The 20708-nt window shown below is 50.6% G+C and overlaps 1 protein-coding gene across 1 annotated transcript; it reads right to left on the bottom strand.

Moving 5' to 3' along the window:
- Window positions 1-17260: 17260 nt before the first annotated feature.
- FJX1 (four-jointed box kinase 1) lies at window positions 17261-19945 on the bottom strand. Its single transcript, XM_082762237.1, has one exon. It carries the CDS (start codon window positions 19784-19786, stop codon window positions 18614-18616), a length of 1173 nt encoding a protein of 390 aa, XP_082618363.1. The 5' UTR covers window positions 19787-19945; the 3' UTR covers window positions 17261-18613.
- Between the last annotated feature and the right edge of the window lie 763 nt (window positions 19946-20708).

Raw genomic sequence — 20708 nt, 5'->3', positions numbered from 1 at the left:
TTTCTTCCAGTTTTGCCTTTTCTAAACGGTGCTTTAACAGTTTTTTATTGGATTCTAAAAATATACTAAAGTCTGGCTGTGCAAAGGAAGGTTTATACCCAACCCGAAGCTGCATCCCCACAAGACTGCAATCACTCCACTTCCTAGAAAGGAAAGCTCTCCCTTAAAAGCAGCAGATCATGTAATACAGGCAGAGAGGCACACAGCAGCTGCGTAAGCAACTGCAAGGCTGGAGAGGACAAACACAGAGGCCTTTGCCCCAACTGTGGTGCTGTAAAATGACAAACGCTGAGCAGCCTAGGGGAACGGAGGCACAGTCTGAGTGACTTCCCCAGGTCAGATCAAGTTTGCGGATGACAAGACGCTGAGTTCAGATCTCCAGGCTCGAGTACTTTGTTCTGTTGCTTTGCACCTCGTGCAGTCATTGACAGAGGGCAGGATAACCCCCTGAGCTCTTTTAGGTGCTGACACTGTAGGACAAACAAACTTCTCAGCTGCTGTTCCAGGCACTCATGAGAGTAAAAAGCAGCCAAAGAAAAACACATTCTCCACTCTCAGCAATTTCAGGAATGGTCCTTCACAAATATCGAGGATCATCTGTTTAAAATGCAGTTTAGTACCCTCAGAAACAAGGCTTCTAACACCAGCGTAGCATCTCGTTAGCACAATGTGTACTTTACCTTTTGATGGCCACTTGCTTGGAGTACCGGGTAGATTGGTGCTATAAATGAGGGTTAATGTATCACGGTCCTTTCTCAACACAGCTAAAGAATACTTCATTTTCTGTAGATGCTCAGCCAACATTTTGCATCTTGCTAGAGCATACCCATTTATTTAATATGCTGGAGCTGGTCCTGGTTTCTGTTCTGTGAAGTAATAAACCCCTGTAAGGAAACGCTACAGAAACGCATGCTCTAAGAGCATCTCTGCACAGCGGGCTTGCAGTGTGATGCTGCCCAGTCACCTTACAATTAACACCTGAAACATTTAAATGCACACATCAGACCCATGCAGTTTAACAGTGTGGATGGAGGTCTGTGTGGGATTAACCACTCCTTCTTGCTCTGCTCCACAGATGCCACCAAAGCACAGGTCTCTGGGCCAGCAGTGAGAAACCCTCCAGCATCGTTCCCACAGCCCCTGTTACACTTGTGTGCTCTTGTCCCTTCCCCACAAGCACCTCCTCATCCCCTGCTCACTGGGACCTGCTCTCAGTGCATACATCCTCCTGTGGCACTTAACCTTTGTTCCCCAAATTCCCGTGCAGTCCATCCTAACTCCTGCTGAAAAGCAAGTTGCTCCCTGCCAGCCTGCTCCCTGAGAGCTACAACCCCACACAAATTTCTTACTTATCTTTAGGGCTAACAGAAAAGATTGGGTGGAAAAACAAAACAACCCATCCCCGCCTCACAGCTCTCAAAGAGGCAGTGCTCTGGTGACTTCCCTTTCCTTTGATGATTGCGATAAGGTACTTTTACAAGCATGGGAAGGGATTTATTTTCTGAATGAGCAGATTACGAGCACAGACAGTGACCGTTTCAGATTAAAGAAAGGGTGAAAAGTCTAGAGACAGTAGCAGATGAGATTAAAGCATAACAAGGCAGAGTCAGAGTTCACAAAGCTGAAAACTCAGCTTCTACCAGTGCAGGAGAGCAGGCTAGTGAGTGTTTTGGGTATCATATTGACCATCCTACCTGGGAACAGGCCCAGAATACTGTGTCTTCCATCATTCTGCGTGCTAGTGCAGGCAAATGGTAATAAAGAGAGATTTGTACATTATATCCCGCTAACGAGGTCTAGCTACAAGTGAAGACAAAAACTACACCACATATCCCCATCATTTGTTCACTTCTTGCTTACTCTCCCCACTAAATGGAATTCAAGATAATTCCAGAAGGGAAAATAGAGATAAATAAAATTTAATAACTACATATCCTATTTCCTCATTGCAAATATTAGTCACTAAAAAGGGAATAGGGTGCTAAATGCATCCCTCTGCAGATGCTGCTGTTAGTAGTTCAGTCACACCAGAGCCACAGAGCTCTAAAACAAACGTTGAAGCACCATCTCTGACTGTGTGAGTCATAGCTCCCCATGGCTGTATCAAGTGGTAAAAAAAAAAAACCCTTCCAGACCTCTTTGCTAGGTCTCTAGTTTCACACATTTTTTGGACCACTATCCTCTATGGCTCATTCAGGCAGAGAAGAAAATCTTACAGCAGTCTGTGTGATTACACTGAAAACTGGCAAACATCTTCTGTCTGCTTTGCTGTTTCAATGAATTACACTATCGTCCAGTCTTTCTACGACCTAAAGTATTTTCTAACTAATGCTGGTAACACAGCTGATTATCCTAGATCACTGTGGCCAGGTTCCTCCAATCCTTCCCCCATTTCACTTGATTAACCTGACATTCATGTCAGAGCATCTCATATGAAGAGGCTCTGCAGGCGTGGACACTGAGCAAACCACTTGTTAATAAGGAGTAAGTGCTTGCAGTGGTTATTCAATAAAAATGAAGGTTGCAGTGGTAACAGTATTCAAGAGCTAGCAGCAGCAGGTTTAAGTTACAGCCAGGAATATTTAGGACAGACATCAGGAAGAGCTTTCTGCTGCTCAGGATAGCAACGGGCTTGCACGGGCTTCACAAGGACTTTGTGAAATTTCCATCACTGACGGTTTTCTGTAGCAGGTCGGACAAACATCTGCTGGGAATGGCAGATGCAAGTGATCCTGCCCTGAGGGAAAGGCAGACTTTGATGCTCCCTGTATCCATCTGCATTTTTGGTAGGTCTCTGCCTCCTGCTCCAGACGCAGCCCCAGGATGGCTGCAACCCCCCTCAGAGCCTGCTGAGGAGGCACAGGGGCACACTGGGGCAGAGGCTGCCGGGGAGCTACACGTACACCCCGAGGCAGCCCCAGCGCTCCCCGAGAGCAACAGCTACCTTCTAACCTCAGATTCCTCATCAGCTGCTAAAAGCCAGAGAGAAACAACTGCACTCCAGACAATTGTGGAGGAAGTGGGTGGCTGGAAGTGACACGAGGAGCTGGGGGCTTTCATGCAGGCAGGCACTATTTTTAAGCACTGATGTGGAATCTGTTTGTTCTGCTCGGAGGAAATCCATCCCCCCATGCTGTGCCATGCCCACTCACTTTAAACCGAAAGACTTCAAACATCATCCATATCCTCTTTCTGGCTGCTGCTGTAGGACTGAATTTGTAACTTCTTCATGGGAAGCACGTTAGATCCCAGAGACTGTAAAACATTTTTTCTTCCCTTAAGAATTTCCCTCCCAGTTGCTTTCCACCAGCAGCAGCGCAAGAAGGATCTTCAGCACAGACTCACTGCTAATATTTTAATCACCGCATGAAAAGCACAGCTCACCGTGCCGTTTACTCCCCGCTCAGCTAACACAAGTGACAGAGCACTCGTGTTGATCTCGGTAGCAGGGTTTTTTCAAACAGGGGAAGAAAACAAAAAAGTAGTTCACTGTGGTGCTGTACCTGCTGTTACAGGAACCAGCTCTTCATCTGAGGACAAAACCACCGACCTGCTGCACCAGGCCCATCACCTCTGCTCCTGCCCAGTCAGACAGACACACGGCCGTGTCACCGGTGAGGGAAGGCGCTTTGAAAAGCTGCCACAGTGTCCTGACCTCTCCTCGCAGGAGCCATCTGGCCACAGGCACAGCCAGCCTGACCTACTTCAGCCTGCGCAGCCGCAGCGTGCCCCCGGCATGGAAGTGGACCAGGATGATTTAAAAAAAAAAAAAAAATACATTTATATCCAGTTCCCTCTCCTCATCCAAACACAGCCTTGTCGATACTATTAGTGCCATTTTTCCTGTGGGAAATGCATTACTGATCAATAGAGTACGTGCTACTTTGTGAGCAGATGTAGTTGAATGAATTATGAACAGAAGGTCCTCCTCTTCAGCTGACATTATCCCTAACCCCTTCCTTTCTCTCTGCATAAATTCTGTGTGGCATCTTAGTGGTAAGACAGGGAGAGATCTCAGAGCCAGAGTAAGATTCATGATGAGATCATTATCTGCAAGTCAGGTCTCTGCAATTCATAAAAATTCAGGGTTAAGTCTCCTCTCCTAATTCAAGTCCGATCCTTCAGCCCAAACCAAGCACGGGGATGAACTAGGAGAGCGGAAGAAAAGACTGTCAAATATAACAATATGACACTCGGCTGCTTTATCACTGTTATCACAGTAAACTTTTATATGCAGCCACCGAGGGTCTTAAATTAAATGTCAAATATCATCTGGCACCAGGAGCACGAGGTACAGTCGCCTGCAGGGAAACGGAGCCTGACAGCTTGGCTCTGCTTGTCAAAACAGCATTTGCTTCATTCAGATCTTTGGGCAAATGAATCACCATTTGCCAAACAAATAGTTACTAGAACCTACTTACTAAAGCCTACAAAAAAGAGGTGGTGGTGATGGCAGGGAGTAAAGGCTTTTTTTTTTTTTTTTTTAAATTCTATTCAGATGTTTGAAGATTGTTTTCTCCACTTGTACACTTGTAACAGAGGCACAGAAGAAGATATGGAGAAGGTCCTTTTTTTTTTTTTTTTTTTTTTCCTCCCTTTTTCCTTAAATTGAGGTTGATACAAGGTCATTAAGCGTTCTCCCCTTTCAGCTGGCCTATGTCCTCCTCACCAGTTAAAGAAAAGAAATAACCCAAGCTTATTTCCCTCTCAGGCAAGCCAGGAACTGTTGCTGCCTTTTTGAATCGCCTCCAGAAAGCTTGCCAGCTGAAGTTTATGAAGTCTAGTTAATTGCTGCAGCATATTGATTTCATGTTTGTGTGGGGAAATGTATAGCTACAGACACCCTGGCTGGTTACCCTCCCGGCGGCTGGCACAGCCACCCTGCTCCCTGCTCCTGCGAAGGAAGAGCTGGGATGCTCTCCTGCTGCTACTGCTGCTGCGTCCGGAGCCACAGAACAGCTTCCCAAAGCCTGCAGCTCTGCTGCAAAGGCAGATTGCAAGGAACTGCTGATAATCATGCAGATTTCACAAAACGCACGGAAGAGAGAAATCTAGTTTCCTGAAAAGCAGAATAATTTAGACAGTAACAGGTTTTCTTCAGCACCTGATTTTGTCAGCAGGGAGCTTTCTGTGCCCCCGCAGCCCCAGGGTACAGCCCTCACAGTGTACGGGAAGCAATGCTGCAAGCTTCTGTAGTAGTGGCTGCAAGCAGGAGGAGGACACAAGGTGAAAGCAGCAGGTCCCAGCTGGCATAGCTGGGCACATTTGCACGCCTAAGCACGTGCTGGAAAATATATGGTAATTACAGCTGCCTTTACTGACGCTTTAAGTTCATTTTAAGTGGGGTTTTGGGGTGTAAACTGGAAAGCAGACTTAGGGGCACCAGGAAACAGCTATAGAGTAAGGCACACCCGACTTGGAAAAATCAGTGGGAAGAACTGCCGTGGGCATTAACTGCCCAGTTGTGCTTTGATGTGCAGAGCCCAGGAAGAGTAGCATGCAAAACGCCAGCAGAGAGAGTCTCTGGAACTGTTGGCAGAAGCAGCAGGCTCCAGAGCAGGCAGCAGACAGCCTCTTCCAGCACAGGTCACCCGCTGCTGCTCGTGCCTTGGTCCATCTGCCAGAGAACTGCACGGGGCATGCAGTGCATCACGTGTGCAGCTACAAGGATTTGGTTCAAATGATCACAGAGCCACCACCACGCAGCAGTTTGCTGTTTCTCTGCCATCAGCACTGAGCCTCTCTCTTTCACTGCACGCCTTCTTCACAGACCGGCGAAGAATATGGTCTGGTCACATTAATTCTTGAAATTTCTTACTGAAAAGCCTTTCCCTGTGCCCTTGAAACAGCAAGCCCAGTACCAGCTAAAGTCAAGCATAAAAAATATTGGCTACAGGAGGAAATGGAAGAGAAGACTGAAAAAATTCTTGTGAAGTAGAAAATAAAGCAAGTTTCCACCAGGAAGGTTCTGTTTAAGCCACCTTTCTTCTCTCTCTGGCCTCCAACCTCCATTCCCTTCTCAAAATGGAAAGCACTCAAAAGGTTCTTTCCAGTATGAAGATTTATAAAGTTTTAGCAGCCAAAAGTGAGAGTGGAAATTCTAAATGTGCACAACTTCAAAATGTGGTACCTGCTCTGACCCATGGTCACCAGGCAGAATTGCTGCCCCGGTAACTTTTTAATTAGAGAAATAAAAGGCAACTTTGGGCACTGGGGGGTGGGAGGGTGGGTGTTTGTTGGAATCCTTCCAAGTTTTTAGCAACGAAAGGAAAGGCTGTGAGATTTATATTAGACAAAATCATAAATCTTCATCCACCCTTCGCAGAGTGCGAATGTTAATGCTAAAAATAACTACAGTGCCTGCGGGATTCAGCGTTTGGATTAATCAAGTCTCGTGGAGCTAGAGGGGAAAAAGCACTACAGGAACAAAGCGCTGAAGGATTTCAGGACCCAAGCATACAGGCAAGGACGCCGCATCCCAAGAACAAGCTGCCATTTGTTTCTGGCTCAGGCAGATGTTCCATAAGGATTACAGCAGGGGAAGGAAGAAAAAAAAAAGCAGGCAGGCACAAAAGCACATTGAGACACGGGTCAGGCTAGAGCAGAGCTGTCAGCCTTCCCTACCCACAGCATTAAAGCTTAATTAGCCCAAGATCTTTTATTAAAGTCCACGAAGCAGGACAGCACATCGAGGAGTCACATGTCTCCAGTCACAACTTTCTTCCCCATCCTTTCAGGTGTCTGGCATCGGCTTACCCCTGCTACATGATTTCTACACAGTGCAAATTTTACAAGCACTGAAGTACAACGCTCAACAGCTGAGAAGTGCAGAAACCATCATCATGGTTAATAAACGATCAGGGAAAGATCTATTGGGTTATCTTAGCTGGAAGTTCTGGTCCTGCTATACTATTATTCTATCCTGGTTTTTGCATCAAAATAAGGCGCCTAACTTCTGGTGTCCTCCTGAAATTAAGACAATTACTGACTGATATTTGGGAATTTTATGTAATGTTTGATCCCGTCACCTTTCAATCATGAAAAGCTTCTTGTACAAAACATTGTAATCTCAATTCTATCAATATGCTTCATTTCACAAATCTGCTGTGGAGTACAAGCCACCTTCCTTTATTACAGTTGCTTACAAATAGTAGTAACACTCAATCCCAAGACCTCAGTGGAAGCTCAACAGCCACACCATTTGATATTGCCATTATTGGTTTCTGGTTAACAAATTAGAATTTACTCTAGCTGTAACCATCCGTAGCTTTTGCTCCAATAGCAGAAACAGGATGTGGTACTCTGGATGTTGCACCTTCTCTCCTATTTCCAAAAAGACCTTCCAGGCATCTTTGTCGTATTGACTCCACCTGATCACATTACTCCTCTGAGACATTTCTAAGACAGTTTCTGACATTGCATGAAAAGTTGAAAACAAATTCTTTGACTTCTCTATGTTGTTCCAGTACGACCTTAGCTACAGCCTGGCAAAGTCTGGACCTCCCATGTGATGATTGTTCAAAACAATTTTATAATTGAAGCTGACCCTTGAGGTAAACACTATGGTAAAAGTTCATTAAGCGCTTGTCTGCTGTTCAGAGAAAAAAAAAAAAAACAAACCCACAATTACCAGTAGCATGTTCATAGTCAGAAAATTGAAGGGGAAAATGTGACTTACCACCAGGCATATTAGAAGCCTGCTTTCTCTTTATTTCTGATTGGCAGGCTTAATTAGAGCTTAATGCAATGTTCGAATAGGCATTAACAATATACTACGCTTAGATCAAGGAGAATGAAAGGCAAGAGCAAGCAAGCAAACGTTCAAACAAGCAATCACTTCAGTAACTTACTTTGGGGTCTGTGAACTTGAACTTTGGCCTTTCCACCATCTCCAGTGTGACCAGGCTCAGTGTAACATGCTCTGTTCTGTAGGGAAGGAGAGCAGAGGTCACTAGACAGAACTTATTTCAACTGTACAAAGCACAACAAAGATTCTCCGTAAACAATGGGAGGCAGCAATTTTTCAGCTTATTCTATCAGCCAAGTTGCAGCAAAACTATGAATACATTAGCCTGCCCTTGTGGGACTGCTTTTGTTCAGTCAAAACGACCAAGAAAGAATGAAAAAAGCAAGCAAGCATGAATTAAGAAAGGAAGAAAAGAAGAAAGAAAGGAAAAAAGGAAGAAAGGCTGCCAAGTGAACTGGGAGACCTGCTAGAATGAAAATTAAATGCAACTGCACAAGCAATTCATTTTTCTCAAGGCTTCCTTGCATAATTGTTACTAAAGCAGGGCTCTGAGAGATGCTCATGGATGCTCCACAGACACCACCAAAGTCGGTGGCTCAGAAGCTTGTGGGAGGCACTCGGTCCTTTCATGTACAGGTGTTAAATTTGCTCTCTGGAACACAGATTGAGTGCCTGATAAATGAATACTCTGCATTTATATTTTGATTTATTTATAAATGTGAGCAGAGAGAGGTTTAAGAAGTACTAATTAAGGAAGCAATCAAAGATGCATGCTTCAGGAGAGAAAAAGTGAAGTGTGAAGTACTTAAGGAATACCTGAAATATTTGCTTCCTTTGCTTCATCTACTCCCTGGAAAAAAAAAAAAAAAAAAAAGTTACTCTTATTTGAGAGGCAGCAGCTTGCTGACAAATAGAAGAGTTGGGGCAGTCTAAGGGAGGCTTTTTGCAGGAGCATTTTCTGATTTTATCTACAGCATTTAACAGAAGAGAATCTGAAGAATGTGCTGAGACCTTGCTAGAGGGAAGCTTAAATAACTAACCCCTGATTCAAATGCCTACATCCAAAAAATAAATCCTAACCCCCCACCTAATCCTAAAGGCATTTAAGCACCTGCCTTCAAGAGAAGTGAGAGCTCCAACTCTTGGTGTGCTGGGCCTCCTGGAGCCTCTCTCCTACTGACGCTCCTCCACTCTGCATAAATAGTTATCAGCCACAACAGGGGAAACCCAGGCCCCTCATCAGAGGTATATTTGGCTTTAGAGTTGTCTGATGGCTCACAGGCTGGGAGAAGCAATGCATACAGTAGGCAACTTTCTCAAACCTTGCCCCTCACAGACACCCCTTGCAACAACCCCCTTCCTACTCACATACTGAGGTGCAGGAAGAACACAGGAGGTCCTCTCTGCTCATCCCAGCCACCAGCCCACCTCCTAGCGAGATGACTGGGTTTGATCATCAAGCTGTGGTCTTTTTTGCTTTGTTCTGACACCAAAGGCCATGTTTTTTGCTTGTTGGCACGCAAATCTTTTGCTTGATGGCAAGTGAAGGTTAGTCATGGGCCCATGGGGGTGGTCAGGGCTAGTATAGAAGCCTTTCAAAATGAGCATGGGGCAAAGACCAGGCTACACTTGGTGCCTCACTGGAGACAAGGGGAGGTGGGGAAGGAGATCTCCTTACAAGAGCGCTGAGGGCTTCCAACAACAGCACCAACGTGTGGGTTTTTGGGTGCATCTCAATCAGCCCTAATAGCACATCTTGTGATGCACGGTGAATGCTCCTTCACCATACCACCAAATACTGTGACCTCCAGCCTTTCTCACTTCACAGCACTCATCTCTCTGTGGAACAACCCCTCTAAGCTCTGTTCACCAGCCAGTCTCAAAACAGTGCCAAATCCCATTTCACGTGTTTGGTTTCTGGTTCATGGTCCCAACGTTATCTTTCCTCCTGCCTCAGAGAGCTACCTAAGTACAGAAACACTGGTGAATTTCCTCTGCTTCTTCGCTGCTTTCTCGCTCCAGGTTTGGCGGTGCCTGTGGCGTGCCAGCCCCCAGACCTGCAGGTACTGTACCCTGTGCCCCGGACACCTCTTGCAACCAGCCCGTGACACAACAAGCACAAACCGCAGCGAGAGAGAAAATTTAAAAGCAGCAATGCTTTCACACAGGTGCCCCGAGTCACCAAACGAGGAAACCCTAAACTCCACCATATGGCACGCTGGCAGGATTGTTCCCAAATACATTTTTTTTTTTTCCTAAGCAGCATCAGCGGCGAGCGCCCTGAGGGACTGCTTATACGCAAGACAGACGGCGGGATGGCTCCGACGAGCCAAGAAGCATCCCAGTGGTCCATTAACACACCCCTGCCGTGACCGATGGAGGCAGAAAACAAGACCATTTCTTCCTGATGGGAGAGACTGAAGGCAAAACCAGAGAGATTTATCCCCGGGCTCTACTCGACTTCGTCCCCAGCCCCTCCCTGGCGGTCCCCGCGGCATGGCCGGGCTGAGGCGGGGCCGGGAGGCTGCTGTGAGGCAGAGCCACGGCACGGCCCCACCTCCGCCGGCAGCCTCACACGGCTTAAAGCGGCGATATCGCGGCCGGGAGGGAAGGAAGGGAGGGTTATGGCTTCCCCACTCGTGATATTTCCCTGTCACGACAGCGGGGGCCGCCCGTGGCTGTGGCACACTGAGCCCCGTGGTGCCCGTGCCTTGGTGGGCACAGCGGCGGTCACTGTGCCATCCGGACACCAGTGCGAGCCCCCAAACCCTTGTGCCCCTGAGGAGTGGGCATCACCCTCCTCTCAGAGGCATAAGGGACCATCGGGACCATCGCGACTCCTCGGCTCCCCCAAATTGAGGCTCGTCACGGAGGAAGCCGAGGGCCCAGGGGAGCCGTCTGATGAAGAGCGAGTGCGTTTTTATGTGCTCCAAGCCCTCCCACCCAATTTTTCCCCTGCCGCCAGGCGGTCCACCCCTTTCAGCACGCATTAGTGAGCATCACAAGCCTATTGGAAAAAGTGCTGGGGATGAAAAATGAAATGCACTCTATTTAGTCTTCAATTAAGGAAAAAGAGTTTACTCGGTCTCTCTAGGGCAGCAAAAACTGGAGCAGAGTGCTAGGTTCATTGAACATTAATGATCTTTCCCTATTATGCTAAATTATTGTTTCCTAAGCCGCTGATCAAATACAATAGCTTTATTAAAGCCCATTCCAGTGAGAAAAAAAAAAGAGAAAAAAGAAGGCGTCTTCCCACTGTGGTGGCTCCCAGGAGTGACAGAGCTCGGAGGGCCCAGAAGAGCGCTGCTGCATGAAGCAGGGGGAGCAGTGGCTGCAGGCACCAGCACGCTGCCAACCTCTAAGGGACATGTGGGGGCCTTGGGTGAGGAGCAGGATGCAGGAGGTCCCCCCAAAAAGAGAAAAACTAAATCAAAAAGGTGTTTAGCTCGTGGTCCGGGCGGGCCTGAAGTTTGTGCTCTGGGCTGCAAGGAGCAAGGGCAGGCCGTAGCCATGTGCTCCTGGGGGAATAGAGAATGTGTAGCAAAAGGAGATGGTTTGGGTGCGAGCTCAGGAAGACAGGGCTGTGCTCTTCAGACAAACTTAAATGAAATGATTTTAGAGCAGGCCAGTGGAGGCCACAGTCCAGGGTAATTACAACGACAAATTGACGCTGTGATACAAGTATGCTGCTGCTGCAAGGAAAGGACATGGAGCCATGCCAAATACAAGTGTGGAAAAAATAGGGTCAAAACTAAGTTAGGGGAAGGCTGTAAACCCATCCCCTTCAGCACTCCTCCTCATGTTTAAATACCAGGCTGCATCCCTGGCCCCTGCAGGATGAGGCCCGGGCAGGCTGCAGATTGTGGCAATTGCTTCAGACACCCCGTGAGATGCCGAGGAGGGGAGGGAGAGAACCGGGTGCTGCTGAGCACACCCAGCCCAAGCCCTGCAGCACCCAGGGGGCACGAGGCTCGCTTTGTTTCAACAAGAGGCTTTCTCGCTAAGGGAACTTCAGTTTGCAAGTTGTTTCTCCCCACCCCAGCCCATCCATGCTGCGGTGCTGGCTGGCGTTGAACATCCTGGTTGAAATCTACCTGGGTAAGGGGAGGATCGCTCGGCACACAGCCCCGCATCCATGGCAACACACACTTTACATATCATTTTATCCTGAACAAAGGGAAATTAAATACTCAATGTGAGAAGACTTCAGGTTTCAAGTAAGGAGGGGGAGGCAGGAGCAGGCTTTGCCTCCAGGTGGAAGCCTGCCGTACGGCATCCTTAATGCAGTGCACTTAAGGAAAGTGTTGATAGAGCAAAAGTGGAGGCTCTGTGAGGAGCATAGGAATGCCAGGCTTGTTTCAGCTGGCATGATTAGCAGCTTAGTACAAACTAACAGAGCCACCACTGACCCTCAGCAAACAAATCTGCAAACAAGCCACTCTCAAAAAGTAATAATAGAAAAAAATCATCCTTCCTCCTCAAAAAAAAAAAAAAAGACAAAAAAAAAAAAAAAAAAAAAAACACTGAGAAAGGTCAAAACTTTATGCTTAGCACTAATAGCTTTTGAAACCCAATTTTGATCTGACTTCTACGGGCAGAAATCTTGAAAACCAGTTTTGAAGCTGCAGTGGTTCAAATCAGCAGAAAATCCTTGCTGTGGCCCTGGATACTGGAAGGGTTACTAACACTGGGTGATGTCTGTGACTGCTTTGGGTTTCATATCTGGTGATCTACAGAAGCCTCACCTGCTTCTCAGGTTTATAGTTTGCTACTTTGATGTCTTAATAAAGGTATATTTTCTTTTTTTTTTTTTTTTTTCCCCAAACCCAATTATTCTGAAGTTGGGTTGAACATTAATTAAATTAGGTAGTTAACAGCATAAAGTGGCCTGATTTTCTTCTGCTGTATCCCATGGGTTTTATCTGCCCAAGCACTGAACAAGTAAAACACATAAAACCCTACATTTCTTGTCTGGTGTAATTTTACACGAGTGACAAATGACGGCATGTCACAAGAAATGCAGGCTGTCACCGTGCACAGCTCCACTGCACCTGTGGGTACGGCTGAGGCTCGTAGCTGTAACCCTAGGACCGTGAGAGCTTCCCTTCACTCTGATGCCCTCCTGCTGTCCTTGGGGCATGAGGGGAAGTATGGATAGCTCAGGGACAGAGCTGTGCAGCCTGAGAAGGCAGCGGTGAAGACCCTGCTCTGCACACGGAGGAACTGAGCACTGGGGACCACTTGTCTGCTAATTTAGCTTCAGTAGCCCTCCTAACAACATGCAACGCGCCCTTGGCTTCTCCATTCCTGCTTTCCTATCTGTAATACGAGGGCAATAATGATCACACTGAAAGAGTGCCTGACTTGTCCTTGTGACGTGCTCAGAACCCACAGGAGAGGCTCTGCACAAGTGCAGGGCTTTGGCGGCACATCCTCAGCACTACCCCAGCACTGCTTGTGCTGCTCCCTCTAGATGGCACGTGTCGTTGTCATCAAGCATTATTTGTTATCTACCCATGCTATATCTCCAGGTACGGAGATGCTGAAGCTGCTTTCCTTACATTTGCCCTTTCCCAACAATTTCAGGAAGATAAGTGCACATCTGAAGCGTTAGAAGTCAGAATTCTGTCACTTCTAATGCACAGAAGACTCCATCTGGCACACCTATATTTTTCAGCCTTTATGCAAACTGAGAACTGAAATGTTAATGAGCTTTGTGAGTAATTCCTATCAGGCAGGGCAATTTTTAAAGCCGTTCGGTGAGCACACTTTGCTTTCTGGAAAGTAATTCTCTTGATGACCATGAGGATCATGCGCACGCTGATCACGGCCACGATGGAAAGAATCGGACGGAGATCATTGCGCTGACAGCAGATTGAGAAATGACAAGAAAGCAAGATGCACAGGGAAAAATATCCTAAGTATTCTTTTGCAAAATACAGAGAGGAAAGCATGTTAATGATTTGTGTTTTCAGAGGAATGGCTTCCTTTCGAGGAGCACTGACTGTAGGGCCGCCAGCATAGCTCTTGCTGTGTCCCGCTCACATGGGAGAGGTCTGGGAAATGAGACTGCTCCGAGCTGCAGCATCGACAGAACGTGCCTTGACTCAGATGAATAAAACAAGCCAAATAACCATCTAGACTGCTCACTGACAACTAAATTACATTTTTAATTTAGTTTTAATCATTAGAAGCAATATTAGAAACATAAAGAAAGGATTTTTTTTCTCTTATGGAAGAACGTGAGGCAACCCAGGAGCACCCGCTCAACCCAACTGTACCAGCTCCAGCCGCCCACCTTCGGCAAGTGGGAGAGCTCAGGGGCTCTGCATCCAAGCTCTTCGCAAAGCACAAGCAGAGGGCCTGGTTTCGGTCTCTGGTGGCTATAAAAGGGGGAATATCTCTGCTGAGCAGTCGCCTCGCTGTGTTGCTGGTGCAAAGGAAGTAATACCATTAATATCCTCCAGATCTTTGCATCCAGGTTCATCCATAATGTATGGCACCTGGCTTTGCACCGCACTGTTAAAAACTGAAAAATAACTCTTTGCCAGATGAGAAAATCCTGTGTGTTTTTAACAAAACAAAGGAAACGGTTATGGTTCCTTAGCTTGAACATATGAAGGGGCACGGAAAACTTTGGGGATTAGGAAGGTGACCCAGCTAAACTAAAGCAAATTGCCTGGCTGTCGTAGCTTAAACAAATAAATAGGTGAGCAGGTCCCTAGCTCATCTCCAAGAAATCAGGAACAAGAAAAAAGAATTCACACCAGGAGCTTTAACCCATAGTTTATTAATGCACTTTCCCCCCCCGGCAGGACACAAAAAGGAAGCTAGCAAGACAGGCGCATTAAAAAATGATGATTCCTCCATCTGAAATTTACAGATATGCAGAAATAAGACCGCTTTGTCGGGGCTGCGATGGGGCCCTGGCACAAGCCCTGCCGCTGGTTAGCGCATCCCGTGCTGCAGGGGGGTTTCCACTACTCCAGGTGGGTGCCCAATTGGCAGCAGGGGGGCTCAGGGAGGGGTGGTGGGGTGTGTGTGTGGGCACTTCAGAGGCTGTTTTGCTTTCTGTGAGATATCTTTGGGAATGAAGCCTTTTAGCTGGATTGCAGCTACAAGAGGAAATCCCCACAGTCCCCACAGACGATGATGATGCTTTCGGGGCACAGCAGGAGCAGCAAGTGGACTCTCCCAGCTTCACCATGCCCCGGTGCCCAGCCTGCTCCTCACACAGCACAGCGGTGAACTCCCCAGCCTCACACAGCCACAGGTGCCCAAAGGCTGGCAGCGTCCGCTCCTCCAAACAGCTTGGGAAACCCTGGGCTGGTACGTGCTCGGATATGAAATTTTATATGCGTGCTTTATGACACTGAAAGTGAGCTTTTTAATGAACTGCTCACAGCTCCGAACTAGGGAAGGAAGAGCATTTCCAATGATGTCCAGTGTTATTTACCCAAAGTTATGAAATGCTTTGTGTCAAACGCTGAGGGCAGTAAGGCCTGTTGAGCGCACATAACGCGCGGGGTGACATCCATTAGCGAGGCACAGTGAGTTAGATTAAACCATCGCCAGGGGTGCGGTGATATTTGTTAAATGCCAGTCGAATCAGGGCGAAAGACTCTTAGCAGCCAGGAGTCACCACGCTGGGAAGTTACTGCTGCTCAGGTCAGCAGCGCCCGTTTCCAGCGGCGAGAGCTACGCCAGCGCCCAAGGGGCGAGGGAGGTTTCTGGGTTGTGGCCAACACTGAGCAGAGTGGCTCTGAGGAGCACTCATGGTTTATGTTGTGGTAGCAAAGTAGGAATAACGTGCAATATGGGATTAAGCCCCGACATGATCTCATACCCAAGCTAGTCCTGGACCACCTAGTATGCCGGTGAGAAAATTCTCAGAATTATTACCATTAAAATATGCACTGAACTTCAAAGGGCAACCAAGCCACAACCATGGTGCCGGTGATGGTAAGAGCATGCTGTTTGCCCAGTAAGTCAAAGCGTAACCAGCTCCCTTTTCACTTTCTTCCAGTTATTCCCAGAACCCGTGAGGGGGCTGGCATGGCCCCAGCTGGGTAGCAAAGTACAGCAGGAACAAGTAAATGTGTGAGCAGGGGGAGCCTCGCCTGGAGAAAAGCACCACGGAAGCTCATCCAGCTTCAGAACTCCTCCGGACCCCTGCAAAAAAGACGTGAGGAACCTGCCCTGTGAATGCCAGCCTTGTGGGCAAGCTCCTGAGGAGCAGCCACCCCCAGCCCACACCCCTCCCTGGTGTCCACCAGCAGCAAATTTGGATGCTGCAGGAAGCCCAGCAGCATGGATCCTCCAGCGAGCTGCTAGCAGCGCGTGGCCAGCTGCTGCCCTCAGCACCACTTATAGCTCACAACTTCCAGGTCTGCAGGTTGTCTCTCTCTAAAGAGAAGCCCTCCTCGCCTGCCCCGCTGCTGGGTGCAGAGGGAGCCACAGGAGATGCTCAGCATTAGAGTGGCACCAGCGAGATTTCAGCGCAGGAGAAGCCCGATGGGCCCCCAGCCCTTTGTTCTGCTCAGAGACAGCCCGGGCTCAGGCAGCGCATCGAGCTGGAGGCACGCGAAGAATGCGCCAGGGCAAGAACTGACAAAGCTCGGCTTGCCCCAAAGAAGTCACGCAGCAGAAAGGTGGTTTCCTTAACGTGACGGTGATTGAAAGATTTCTCCAGCACAGCAGCAGACGGTCTGCAGCAGAACAAAACGCAGGAGCTCCGCGGCACAGCATCGCGATCCCTGCTTTGCCCTGGCCTCTCTTCCCCCTGGGACGCGGCTCCTCTGGCACGGTACCTCCAGCATCACCGACCCCAAACTACACCGCTTTTCAGCGCATACCCCACGTACAGCTCGAATTTACCGATCGACAAATAGAGCCCCGCGTTTCTTCTTGAAGGGTGTAATTATCTAGGGTCTGGCTCTAAAGGCGCTGCAAAGGAGATTTATTCCCCATTAGCCATCAAAAGCGGGGTCGTGCCGATACTTGTAGAAATACTCGAGCAGAAACAAAACTGGGGAAGTTTGCGGCACAGCAGTTTGCTCTTCACCGTGGCTTACAATTTGTACCAGCAGTCTATTACTTAAACGCGTTTTCATTAGGTGAATGCAACAGAGCTGCTGCTTTTGAGTTACAAAGTAAGGCTGACAAACAGCGCTAAAGAGGAATTAAGAATTACACAGCTAAATTGTGCATTATCATGTAAATGGCAAGGGAGCGTCACATGGGGTTCTGGGCATTGTTCAGAGAGATAAATGCACCAAACTATAAAAACGAGTTCAATAGAGAGCCCTGTCAGTTAAGCACTTGAATGAAGCGAGTCCTGGAGGCTGCTGTAGCATTTTAAGATAAATACACATATGCACAGGTTGCAACATCTAATACAGCTAACTAGCGGGTAAGTTAAAGCTGTTTGTAAAACCCTTGTCCTACTTGAACAAGCAAACCAACCAACCCACAACACGCACACCAAAGGAAAACACGGCAACGGCCAAAGAAACTCGTCTTGGTGTGAAGTTTAATCTAAATAAATGAATATTAACAGCCCGAGGACCCCCACCAGCACAGATGAAGGCGCTGCTCTCGCTGAGGTCCGGGGAGGCCGGTGCTCGCCGCGGGAAGGCAGCAGCCACCACCTCACATCCCCGCGGCGTGCTGCTGCCTCAGCACCAGGGGTTACGCTGCTGCTCCGTTACAGAGGGATGGGCACTGGCATCTGGGGCGCAAAGAGGATTAGCTTGTCCTTTGTCCCGATTCCAGCTGTGTTTTGAGCCAAACAATTGCCTCTTCTGTGGATTCCGGCACATAAGGAAAACGCAACAAGAGGTGCAGATGCTTTGTTTTGTCCACCCGCTGGTGCTGCTTTGCTGTACCTTGAACAAAACTTTTGTAGAAAAAAACAACCCACACACCTCTTTTAGGAAGACTGAAGAGCTCTCCTGTTCTTCACTTTGGCCTCAGCCCCAGTTGCAAAGATAGACAAAATGGAAACAGAGGGCGGAGAACCAGTGCAAATGCCTCCCAAAAGCACCTGGCAGCTCCGGGGAAGCTTTGGGTACCTGCTGTCAGTCCAGTGACACTTGAAGCAAGCCATGGTATGAGGCTGGGACACAGCCGGGGCACCCAAAGGGGCTGCCAGCCCCTAAGCCCACACCACCTACATCAGTTTTCTGAAACCAGCTGGTGCTAGTAAAAGCAGATCTTTTCAGGCTTGGAAAAAAATACAACCAGCAACCAAACCCCACGAACAAAAACCACCAGGCAAGTCTGTTTAGCTGAAGCTCGGTGCAGGAAGCAGCTGGGAGGCAGCGGGCCGTGTCACTCAGTGGGGCCAGCGGAGGTGCGCGCTTCCCTTTCCAGGCTCGGGCACACAGTTGGGACAAAGGAGGCGAAACATCAGGCACGCTTTACCGAAACATCAGTTTCTTTAGTATGTTACAAGAAAGGCTTATGAACATTTATAATGTACATAAAAGGCAGACTTTGTAAAATAAAAAGGTCCTTTTTTTTTTTTTTAATAAAAAAATTAAAAAGTCAAAGTAAAGTGCATGGGACAGTTTCGTTCTCCGCTTTCACTATCACATCCAAGTCTTGGCACACAGCGATGTGTCTGCAGCCTGGGAGAGCCTCTTCCGTCCCCCACGGTCACGTTACGGGTCAAATCAAAGGATGGCGACGATCACGAACACACACCGGGGATCCGAGCAGTCGAACCAGGAGCGCCCACGACACAGACTAACAGCTACCGGGACGGGGGCTTTCTACACGCTTCCTTCTCGGCGGCCACATCCAGCAACCACCCCAGGGGGGTCCCCAGCCCGGCACCCGGCTTCGGGCACCCGGCCTGGGGGGTCAGAGCGCGGCGGCCTGCGCGCGGCAGTGGGCGATGTGGCGGTGCACGAAGTCGACGCGGGCCTGCAGCAGCTCGGCCTGGCGCTCCGAGAGGAAGCCCAGGTGGGCCCAGAGGGGCTCTCGGGCGCGGTACCGGCGGCGCAGCTCGGCGGCGGCGCTGCGGCGGCGGTGCAGCTCGGCCACCCGCCTGGCCGTGCCCTCGCGGAAGACGCAGACGGAGCGCAGCAGTGGCTCGTGGTAGGGGTCCCAGACGGCGAGCAGGCGGTAGCCGTGCACCAACCCGGCCTCGTTGTCCATGAAGACCAGCCCGCCGTCGGGCCCGCGCAGCAGGTTGCTGGTGGCGCGCCGCATGACGCGCGGGTCCCACTGCAGGCTGAAGAGGTTGCTGGCCAGGCGGTCGAAGTTGGCCGTCAGGTAGTCGAAGAGGATCAGGTCGCTCCACTGCACCAGCTCCACCAGCTGCGCCGCGGGCAGCCCACCCAGCTCCGCCGCCGACAGCGCCCGCGGCCGCCGCCCGCCGCCCGCCTCGCTGCCCCAGGGCGCGGGGGCCACCACGGCCGTCAGGTTGTCCACCCAGCGGGTCAGGCTGACCACCGCGCCCTCGGCCCACAGCGAGCCGCGCAGCTCCTCCCGCACCGGTTCCCACTGCCGCCCGCGGGGCTCCACCAGCGCCAGCGCCATGGGCGGCAGGCGCTGCTGCATGCCCAGCACGCCGGCCAGGTGGTAGGACAGCGCCTCGCCCTGGATCTGCTCCGGGCTCACCCCGTAGCGCACGCAGGCCCGGCTCCCGTCCGACAGCCTGGCCAGCCGGTTGGAGCTGCGCCCGCAGCCGCCGCGCTCCAGCGACGACACCCGCGCGGCTCGGGCGGCCGCCGGCCACGCCGCCGCCTCCTCGGCCGCGAAGCCCCGCGGCACCCGCGCCTCCAGCTCCCGGCTCCAGAAGATGCCCCGCCGCACCGGCGCCGCCCGCCCGGCCGCCTCCTGCTCCTGCTCCTCCTGCTGCTGCTCCTGCTGCTGCTCCCGGCCCACGGCCAGCAGCGCCCGGAAAGTTTTCTGCCCGCCTTGCCGGGGCTCGCCCCGCTGCGGGCCGGGCGCCGGCGGGGGCAGCGCGCAGAGCCCCAGCAGCGCGCCCAGCGCCAGCAGCCCCAGCGCCGCGCGGCCGCCCCGCTCCATGCCGCCCGCCGCCGCCTCACGCCGGGCCGGGCCGGCGCTGCCCCATGGCGGCGGGGAGCGGAGCCCGGAGCTGCGAGCCCGGCTCCAGCCCCGGTCCTAGCCCCGGTGCCGGCCCGGCGGCAGCCCCGCGCCCTGTGCGCCCAGCCCCGGCTGCGGGGGGCCCCGCGCCGCCCCCGGCACCGCCCCTAAAAGCGGCGACGCGGAGCTGGGGCCGGGCCGGGCCCCCCCGACCGCCCCCCGTGAGGCGCCAGCGCCCCCCGCAGGGCCCGGGGCCCCGCTGCAGCCGCCGCCGAGCGCCGAGAGCAACAGGAGGGGCTCAGCCCTCGGCCTGCTGCCGCCCTTGCCCAGGGGGAGAGCTGGGGCTGAAAAAGCCTCGAGCACGGATGAGGGGCTGCCAGGGAAGCAGCGCTGGTTCTCCCGGGGAAGGGTGGGACTCCTGGAACAAGCTCTGCTGGCAAACACAGTGTGCAGGGATGCTATGTGCTCGGTGCCGCTGTACGCTACACGAGCATCCCTCGCTACACAGGCATACGCTGCACAAGCAGCCCTCGTGGTGAGGCGTCCCAGCGGCTGAAGGGCAGGGTTGGCTTATTTCCTTGGGAGACAGGGCTGGAGAAGGCATTGCGGAGCAGGGAGGTGAGCGTTAGGGACCTTGCCCTTCAGGTGCGGGGCAGTTTCTGGAAGCGTTTTACAAATGTGTCTCAGCCCGGAGCAGGGAGACTTGGGAAGGTTTTCTATTCCTTGGGCTCCGCTTCTGGTTTCTCAGAAAAGCTCCCTGGCAGATGGGGCTCCTGAGGTCTTTTCTTGCAATCTGAAGCACCATGTAGGATACGAAGCCGAGCAATTTCCGTATACAGCACAGATCCTATCTCCCCGGTACCCTGCCTCTCCCTGTTCTTAATATCTGTGACTCTGCCTTTAA

This window comes from Aythya marila (assembly GCF_965140915.1).
Source record: "Aythya marila genome assembly, chromosome: 5".
Taxonomy (NCBI): Eukaryota; Metazoa; Chordata; class Aves; order Anseriformes; family Anatidae; genus Aythya; species Aythya marila.
The sequence above is the reverse complement of the archived record's forward strand: the minus strand, read 5'-3'. Positions and strand labels throughout refer to the sequence as shown.